The sequence below is a fragment of the Arachis hypogaea genome, chromosome 7 (assembly GCF_003086295.3).
Source record: "Arachis hypogaea cultivar Tifrunner chromosome 7, arahy.Tifrunner.gnm2.J5K5, whole genome shotgun sequence".
NCBI lineage: Eukaryota > Viridiplantae > Streptophyta > Magnoliopsida > Fabales > Fabaceae > Arachis > Arachis hypogaea.
In genome coordinates this window covers 623,030-632,470 of record NC_092042.1, presented here as the reverse complement: position 1 = coordinate 632,470, position 9,441 = coordinate 623,030, and the positions used below count along the sequence as shown (strand labels likewise).

Below are 9,441 nucleotides of genomic sequence, written 5' to 3'. Positions count from 1 at the left end.
TCCTTTTTATATTCACTATATAAATTAACATTTATTTTACACCTCTTCTTTATCTTCTCTTTTCACATAGTCTCATGTCTCTTATTATTTTTCCTTTGGCGTACTAATGTATGTTTTCCACAAGTATTTAATTTGTAGAATTTTGTTGATGGTCACAATTCTTTTTTTTAGTTTGTTAAACATGTGTATTAGCCTATTAGGTGATAAATTTCTAAAATATTAAACTTTTACAATTTTTTTTAATTTTTGGTCGAATTGTATTCATTAATTATATCATTTATATATCATTATTTTTCAATAATTTATATTTTTTAATATTAATTAGTTATAATATGTATTGAAAATACATGATATTATCGTGAATCATATAAAATAAAATTAAAAAATTGAATATTAACTATTGAAATATTATATTTAAATTTATACTTTATTTAATAGTTTATGTTTATACTATAGTATTTAAATATAATCTTAAAAAAAAGTCATTACTAGAAAAACTAAAAATAAAGATAATAATATAAAATTAAATAAATAAATTTGAATTGAATATTTTAATAATTTTATATAAAATCTAATTTGAGTATAAATTTTTTAATTTTATAATTATTAAATATTAACTTAATTTATATACTTTATAAATTATATATCCATTTTATTTTCGCACGTCAAAATTTAGGATTTATTTATTTAGTGGTGTATCATTACTTTCGTAAAAATTCTAATCAACCATGCATAGAGCACTGACGCATGTAGGACACAGTGAATAATATAATATTCTTAATTTCTTCCGCACTTATCTTCTCATTGTATACGTCATGGCTTTGAAACTTAATTGAAGTTCCTAAATTTTCCAAAATAGATAGGTAGTGTACCATGACTGAACTTAATTAGTGACATTCCCAAGATATTAATTATGGCAAGCGCCATCAGCTTCATTCTTTTCAGACTTTTGAGTTTTCAAACTTCAAAGCACATGCTAATTAGTACACCGAAGCCCAAGTGATGCACCTCCTCAACCGTGCCAATTTAAGTGACGCATGTTCTTCAACCGTTTTAGCACATCTTTTTCCCCGGTTAGTTGCGTTACTAAACCTACCAAAATATTATATATTTCATGGTCAAATTAATTATTCAACTCTACATAAAATCAATTCAACAAATATTTTCTTATAGGTTCTTTCACCTTAATAGAAAAAAATAAGATAAGATTAAATAATGATGTTTAGCTTATCTAAATGAACTACTTCTCGAAAGATATGTAGTATTACCGTTGGTATAGTGACGGCAATCATTAACACCAACTCTCAAACTTGTTTTCCATGTTTTGTTAAATTCAGTTGCTACTTTTTCAGCATCTTCTTTTGAATATCCAACCAGCCAACATTTGCTTCTTGGCAATTTTTTCAGCTTCCTCACCAGGACAGCTCCTAAGAGTATTGTGACAGTTTATGTTCAACACTGATCACAATCTTGTATGATAACATTAACACAATCAAATATAAAGTTGTAAAAATCTGACCTGGCACTGATCTACCAGATAGAACTGCTAGTGCCGCATATGGATCTTCAGGGTCTTTTGGTTGGAAATCATAAACCAAAAGCTGAAAAGAGCAGGGGTTTGTTCTGTTCAAGGGTTTGTTATTGATGATGACCATGAAATGGTGGAAATTCCAGAAATTGAGAGAGTAAGCAGCAGACATGAGGAGCTGGGGTGGTCCCTTTGTGGCCCTCAGAGGCATTGCTGCTACATACACTTCTTCTCTCCCACTTCTTACCACTGATGGCTTCCATACACCTGAAGCTGCCATCACCTCTCTCTCTAACCACACCTCATCCACACAATGTTAAAAGCCTCTATGCTTCTATTCATGCTTATCTCAATCTCAGCCACTACTTTTTTATCCGCTGGTTCTTATTCAAATGCTGTCTAGTGCACCACATCTTAAGCAGTATACCACTCACAGAACCGTGTTAAACAAGGAAAAGTTATTATGTAAAATCAACTCTAATGTTAAATTTTGTTAGGTAGATAATGACTTTTTTAAACAATGTAAATAATAGATTTTAGAATTGACCAAATAAAATAAAAAAAAAACAATCTACCCCAAATTACTTTCCAAATCTTAACATTAGAATAACCATCTGTATACTTAAATATCTGATATATTCACTATTCACATTGTTTAATATTTTAATTGTTTACTTATATTTTTTCAAATCGTAATAAAATTGCTCATACGTGGCAAAGCAGCTGGTAAAATATATAAGGTAGGGGTGGAGCTACACATATGGAAAGGGGGGCAATGGCCCCCAAATTTTTTATTTTTGTTAAAAAAAAGAAATAATAGACATAGTCCCTTTTTTTTTTATTTCTCAATCTCCTTTTTTTTCTGAATGCTCATATGTGGCAAAGCAGCTGGTAAAATATATAAGGCAGGGGTGGAGCTACACATATGAAAAGGGGGGCAATGGCCCCAAAATTTTTTATTTTTATTAAAATAAAAGAAATAATAGACATAGTTCCTCTTTTTTTTATTTCTCAGTCTCCTTTTTTTTTTATACACTTTTTCAGTTTTTCTTTCATTCATAAAAAAAATCAGTCCATTTTTTATACAATATTAATAAAGTATAATAGTTTTAGACTTAATTTAATAGTTTACTTTATTTAAAAAATAAAATATAAAATTTTTTTTCTTTTAATATTTTCATTCACTCAAATTTCTCATTTTTACTTTACAGCAGATAATAATTTTAATAAATTATTAAACACTGCCTCTTAGTCTAACTCCCGTCCTCGTATAAGGTGATAACATAAATAAGATTGCTAATAAAGAAGTAAATATATTATAATTTTGACCAAACCTCAGAGTCAATACATAAAACTCATGTAGCAGCTAATGCCATTGGCACTGGTGAATTCAAATGGATCACACACTCTCATCCCTGACCTCATATCCATTTAGCTACTTTTATTATTAATACTAAACAAAGAAAAGAAAAAGACAGGCAGACAGACATGCATGCATGCAGCAACAAACACACATAATATATAAACTCTTTAGAAAACAGGAATGAAACAAGTGCGCATTATGTTCCCCCTTCATCTTCCTATTCAATCTTCTCAGCTGGACCTGCTTCTCCTTCTGTGTTCACTTGCTCCTCTGAGGCTTCTTCTTCTGTTTTCACCTTCTTCTCAGCTTCTGGATCTTCGGCTTCGGTTTTGGCTTCAACCTTGTCATCCTTAGCTTCTTCTTTAGGAGGATCAGCATTGGCTTCTTCTTTGGTTTTGGTTTCTTCCTCAACAACAGCTTCTTCTTTTTCTTTTTCTTCTTCTTCTTCTTGGGGCTCTTCTTCCTTGACTACTACTACAGTCTTGCTTTCTTCTTGTTCTTTGGTTTCATCAGTAACCTCAACTGAGGGTTCTTCTGGGGCTGGTGGTGTGGTGGTCTCAAGAACTTGCTCTGTTGAGGTGGTGTTCTCCAGCTGCTGCTCCTTTTCAACCTTGAATGATGCCTCGCTTGTTGTGTCCTCCACTAGTGCAGCCTTTGCTGTTGCAACCTACAAAGTCCAATTATGGGTTAGTGATGGTAAGATGTGATAAGATCACACTGAAGAAGTAAGATTAAGATAATATATAATGCTGAAACAAGAGAAGGAACAGAGAAATATAATCTATCTTCTGCTTGTATGATATGATCAAGAAAGCTAATTATATCAAGTAGTTAAAAAGGTTAAAGTGTTGATAAGGTACCTCAACGGTGGCCATTGGAATTGATTGGAACACACAAGAATATGCAATATAATTGATGATGATTATAAAAGAGCAAAGGTTTTAGTGAAGAGTGTATGAATGTTATGATGAAGAGGAATGAGGAATGAGAGTGGTTTAAATAGAAGTAGGGGGGGGCAAGTTGATGAAGAAAGTAGGGAGAGGTGGTGCATTTCAAGAATCTTGGGATTAGACAGTGAATGTTAGCAATGGGAAGCATGTTTGGCAATAACGATGGCAAAGGCTTTGAGATGGGGTTATTGCTTTTGTTTTATTACATCTCTTTCTATTTCTATTGGGAGCCTCAATAATTCACTTCCATTTTTTCATCGAATCCATCATCTGCTTTTCGTTCTAAGCTTCTGTGCTTTGTGCGGTCGCACCATAATACCTCTATTTAACTAAATTTTACAGCTGTTAATCATGTTCGTCAATAGTTAAAAAAAAAGTGATTTTAAAAGCAAATGGATCTTAATTAATTCCTTTATACTATGTTAAAATAAAACATATATTATTAGAGGACTAGTTTTTTGTTTTCCATAGTTCAAAATTCATTTTACTATGATATATTTTTGTCATGGACCATTTTTCTTTCTGTATCAAGTTTATTATTCCTCCTTAATTTTTGTTTGTGTGTTCATGGTATATATATATATACGTAGCAAATTTTTCTTCAGTTAACTCAGATCTTTCAAATACAAGAGATTCATATACATGTAAGCAAACTTTTTCAATCTTTATTGCGAACTTACCATTACTATCATCTGCTATATCGATTTACTATATGATATGATGATTATTAAATAAAACCTAAATAAAAGACCAGCATATTTTGTAATTTGTAGCTATCAATTAGTTATTATTAATATTTTTAATGATCTAAAATTACATTTAATGGTGTGAGATTGCTCACTTTTCTTTTGTTGATCAAGTGTTGGCCAAATTTTAATAAAGGTACTGGTCTTTAAATTTTTTCATATATTAAATGAAATGAGCCATTAATAACTTTCAAATTGTCTCTACTAGACTACTACTCTCAGCTATATATTAGTTCTTATTTGCTCTCTATTGTTGAACATTACTACTGTGTTCAACATTTTCTTAAAGTGTGGGATTACTATTGTAGTAATTATCTATTTTTACACATAGGGTCTGCCAAATCTTACGAGGAATAATGTGGCATTAGTTTTTATTTCTTTGGGATCTAGAATTAAGAAGTGAGTATATTTTTCTTGGATCTGAAAAACATAGATTTATGGAGAGAAGGGTACGTACGAAAACGATAGTGCTATTACCGTGGCCTTGGACGTAAAGTCGAAAACAACAATCCACCGTTCATGTCATGTAAACATTTTCAGGGGCCAAGGTTGGCTGGTAGGCCCATTGGGCCAATTTAATGGACCCAAATCACATCACCTTATGTACTTAGCCCTATGGCTATGTGACACGTGGAAATCACGTAACCGACCCCGTAGTCGTTTAGTGGCTGTCTTGCTCTTTAAACTCCTTTCTGTGACTTGATATGATTTTATTTTGGAAGGCTATAAAAGTATGCAAATCAAATTCAAGGTAGGTGAATGATGGCACCGTTGATATCTTATTAGTGTTGCTAAGAAACTATTTTTTTAACTAATAATTAATTAATAAAGTAATAGATAGGCAAAAATTAATAATGTTAAAGTAATAGCAATGTGTTGTGCATTAAGAGTCTGGTATTGGTCATGAACTATGATAGAACTATGAATTATTTTCCAAATCATCTTGTGTACGTAGGCATGCATATTTGATGTGTCAATCTCTGAATTGAAGGAGAAATTAGAAGAAATGGTTAAATGTTGTATCTAAGTTTAGTAATAGATGAATGGCAAAATTTAAAAAAGGTGGAGTCAATGTTACTATGATAAGAGTTAATTAAGAGATCATAAGATTGACAAATATTTCGGATCACCAGAGGAGCATTTTCCCGAATTACACATATTTGTATCCCTGAAAATGTGAAGAAGATCTCTTATTAGCTTGCCTCTCTTTTTGTTCTTCTTTTTTCTTGGCTAATGCTTATTCACTATTATTATTGTTGGCTTTCATGAGACGTATATAAACTCTGAATTGCTTAATTTGGTTTGACCAGTAATCATTGATTAAAAAGAATTACATACGTATAGTGTGTATGCCTCCTGTTGGGGTGATGAAATAAGGAGCATTGGGTGTTGGAGCTGTTTGAAGTTCCAAGAAGTAATTCGGAGAAATATAATCCAATAATAACAACAATGGGGTTCTTTGGAAAAGGTGGTCCGGCGCAGGCGGCGGCAGCAGAAGGAGGAGATAACAAAGACAACGAGGAGGAGAAGAGTGACGGTGAGCCTCTGAGCAGGCAGATGAGTGAGTCTTCAACTGTGTATGCAACTGATCAGGAGGAAGATGATGAGTTTGCATCCAAGTTGCAGCTGGGTCCTCAAACCACTCTCAAGGAGCAACTTGAGAAAGATAAGGTTCATTTTCATTTCATTTCAAAAATTTGTGTATTATTGAGTGTATTCAAGTTGTCTATTTAAATTGTCTCAAATGATACAATATAGAAGAGTATTTATAGGTGCTAAGAGAATCGTAATAATAAAGACGTAATATTCTATAATAAATATTCAGATATACTAAATAATTCTAATTGATTCTAATTATATTTTAACACATTTCGTTATTTGCATTGCTTTCGAATTGTGTTGGTTGGGATTGTGGTAGGACGACGAGAGTCTAAGGAGATGGAAGGAGCAACTTCTTGGGAATGTGGATGTGAACAATGTGACAGAGGTTCTGGAACCAGAAGTGAAAATAATAAGCCTTTCAATAGTGTCACCTGGAAGAGAGGACATAGTGCTTCCAATACCTGAGAATGGGAATCCAAAGGGTCTATGGTTCACTCTCAAGGAAGGAAGCCCATACCGCTTGAAATTCACTTTTGTAGTCAGCAATAATATTGTGTCTGGGTTCAAGTACACCAATACTGTTTGGAAGACTGGTGTAAAGGGTATGTATGTATGTATGTATGTATTCAATTCTGTCTAGCTTGTATTTGTATGTATATCTGAAAAGTGTATATGTTACAATTTCAGTGGACAGCGCAAAAGAGATGCTTGGAACATTCAGCCCTCAGGCAGAGCCTTACACACATGAGATGCCAGAAGAAACCACACCCTCTGGCTTGTTTGCTAGAGGACAATACTCTGCTAAATCAAGGGTAATCCTAATATTATTATACCGTGAAAACTCAGGTGCAGTAGACTTCACGTGAAGTTGATTGTTGAAAGTCGTTAGATAGTTTGACTGATTTGACTAAATTTTCATCTAATGACTCTCAGCTATCAACTTCACGTGAAGTCGACTGCACATGAGTTTCCATTTTATTATATTATATACATAATATAAATAAAAACCAACAATTAATAATTTTAATTGTTGTTTTTGCAGTTTGTTGATGATGACAACAAATGCTACCTGGAGATCAACTACACTTTTGATATTAAGAAGGATTGGGCTTAATCAACATAATATAATATAATATATTATATACATATACATGGATCGGATATCTTCCAAGGATCCCTACTATTAAATTTTATTTCATTTATTCTTTTTCATTATTATTGATCATAGAACTCACACATTTTAGGTACTAAATTCGGCCTTGTACCACTTTCCGAATCAGAAGTGCCATGTTTGTTTCTTTGTCTGTTGGTTAGCTTTCTACTCTCTTCACCATTTGTGGGTTTGGGATGGAAGATACATTCTCTTCTGTACTCCATTCAGAGTCTTCTCTTGTATTTTCCTTATCAAGAAACTAAAGACCAACAAATTTTGTGTTAATAACATTTTTTTGTTATTTAAGAATAAATTACCATGACTTTTTCTAATAATCCTAGCTATAACATCACAATTTTTTTTTAATGAAAAATACTTTCTTTTTTTTGTCAAGTTAAATTATATGACACCCAATATCTTTCTATTTTATACAATATAATGCCACTTTTTCTAAAAAGATTACTAATACAAAATTAGAAGGTAGTAAAATGTAAATGTCAAAAACTTGATGTTAAAAAAAAAAATTATTTCCTCTCACTATATATTGTGGTTGATTTTAATTAGTTTTTTTTTTTTTTTTGATGGTTAGATTTGAAGGTTTTTGGGACAGTTAAAAATTAAAATGGATTAATTGAACATGTCCCACTTCGCAGTTACAGTCCTTAATGTTTTGGGCTTCACATTATTTAGCCCATGGCCCAACGCCATGGAAAATTCCGCACCAATTAGGCCCATTATGAGTTGAGAACTCTGATTACATTATTTATTCTATTCGTCACTGCACCTATATTAAGCATCAACCTTTTGAAACGATTTATTAACATGATTTTTCCTACCAACCTTGTTCGAATTACTATTATATTGATATGACCGATTGAAAGGAGATCAACTTCAATTATAAGCACTAAATTTAATATATTATTATGATGGATCGGTCCTAAATGAATAAGTTAAACCTAGCACAATAATTTTTTCAGAAGTGTATTATTCATGTAAAATACGCAATTTTCCCACAACCATTCAAATCATTTATTATTTTTATATTATTAAAATTATATACGTTTTTACTAGTAGTTATTTCAAAAGTTAAAGATTAAGATAACATTATTAATAATAGTATCTACTAGCTATAAAATGATTAAGACAGCTAGGCGCTGATAGGTACTACAAAAAGTTTGAAAATAAATAATACAATTGGGTAAAGATTAATCAATCTTGTATTGTTGAGCTGGACAATTTATTTTGTAAATAAGCTTGTGTCAACTTGTCGCCATATATATTAGTAGTTAAAAAAAACGGAATAAACTGGCTAATTTCGCATAATAAGATAATAACATGTTTGGTAATAAAACATGTGCTTTAGTTTTAGAAGCACTGCGAATCAAATAGTTGTTTTGGCGGCCCCCATGCATGAAGTTCAAAAATGGGTATTTTCATTCACCAAAAAATTAGTATATGAATGAATAAGACTTTCTCCTATACATGCAACACATAGATACTTTCTTGTCCAAAAATATGAATTTGGCCAGTTTAGTAAACAACTTAATTAAGTTTGTCCTTAGTCTGTCGGGACGAGGGATACTGTGGGCAACCAAAAAAAGTTTTTTTTGATAAAATAACTTAAACAATAAATAGTTATATTAAGAGTAGCTTATAAATAAGTTATTTTGTATTTGGATTTTTAGCTTTAAAAATACTTATTTTATAAAAATGTGATAAAAAGTAGTAGTATTATGAAAAAAGTCATTTTTTTAACTTCTCTATAAGTTCTTAAATAGCTTTTTAAAAAGTTACAATTTAATTTTAAAAATTACACTAAACATTAATACTACTACTTTTTATAAGTTAAAAACTCAAAAAAATTACTCCCGAAGCTTTCCAAACAAGTCCTTTGTTTCTGTGATGAGTTTGGAGTTTGAAGGGCAGGACAACAATGATGTTGTGATCATTCATTGATTACATGAGGTTCTAAGTTCTGAGAAAGAACGCGTAAAAGATTGGAAGACCCACCAAATCCAAAGTGTTATAGAATCACCTTGATAGCCAAATCCTAGCTGCCACTCACATTGAATTGATGGCAATTTTTCACCTTCTATTCC

General features: G+C 31.5%; 4 protein-coding genes across 4 annotated transcripts in view; 1 reads left to right on the top strand and 3 right to left on the bottom strand.

Annotated features, from left to right (window-relative positions):
* Positions 1–9,441, bottom strand: part of LOC112765592 (probable F-box protein At4g22165) — a 136,899-nt gene that overhangs the window by 69,517 nt on the left and 57,941 nt on the right. The gene's annotated exons all lie outside the window — the stretch shown is intronic.
* LOC112766330 (uncharacterized) lies at positions 765–2,396 on the bottom strand. Its single transcript, XM_025812236.3, has 3 exons — positions 1,520–2,396; positions 1,269–1,427; positions 765–1,092 (listed from the first exon to the last, which is right to left on the bottom strand). The coding sequence occupies exons 1-3, from the start codon at positions 1,806–1,808 to the stop codon at positions 1,013–1,015; spliced, it is 528 nt and encodes a 175-aa protein (XP_025668021.1). The 5' UTR covers positions 1,809–2,396; the 3' UTR covers positions 765–1,012.
* On the bottom strand, positions 2,822–3,964 carry LOC112766331 (uncharacterized). Its single transcript, XM_025812237.3, has 2 exons — positions 3,752–3,964; positions 2,822–3,558 (listed from the first exon to the last, which is right to left on the bottom strand). Exons 1-2 carry the CDS (start codon positions 3,764–3,766, stop codon positions 3,109–3,111), a joined length of 465 nt encoding a protein of 154 aa, XP_025668022.1. The 5' UTR covers positions 3,767–3,964; the 3' UTR covers positions 2,822–3,108.
* Positions 5,896–7,677, top strand: LOC112767317 (rho GDP-dissociation inhibitor 1-like). The gene is made up of 4 exons (XM_025813185.3): positions 5,896–6,258; positions 6,506–6,791; positions 6,877–7,001; positions 7,232–7,677. Exons 1-4 carry the CDS (start codon positions 6,037–6,039, stop codon positions 7,301–7,303), a joined length of 705 nt encoding a protein of 234 aa, XP_025668970.1. The 5' UTR covers positions 5,896–6,036; the 3' UTR covers positions 7,304–7,677.

Excerpts from the sequence above, each read along its gene's own strand:
- LOC112766330 (XM_025812236.3), bottom strand. The coding sequence starts at position 1,808 with ATGGCAGCTTCAGGTGTATGGAAGCCATCAGTGGTAAGAAGTGGGAGA. Across the intron at positions 1,428-1,519 it reads ATCTGGTAGATCAGTGCCAG|GAGCTGTCCTGGTGAGGAAG; the intron begins GTCAGATTTTTA and ends CAATACTCTTAG. Across the intron at positions 1,093-1,268 it reads TTGCCGTCACTATACCAACG|GTTTAGTAACGCAACTAACC; the intron begins GTAATACTACAT and ends ATATTTTGGTAG.
- LOC112767317 (XM_025813185.3), top strand. The coding sequence starts at position 6,037 with ATGGGGTTCTTTGGAAAAGGTGGTCCGGCGCAGGCGGCGGCAGCAGAA. Across the intron at positions 6,259-6,505 it reads AGCAACTTGAGAAAGATAAG|GACGACGAGAGTCTAAGGAG; the intron begins GTTCATTTTCAT and ends GGATTGTGGTAG. Across the intron at positions 7,002-7,231 it reads AATACTCTGCTAAATCAAGG|TTTGTTGATGATGACAACAA; the intron begins GTAATCCTAATA and ends TTGTTTTTGCAG.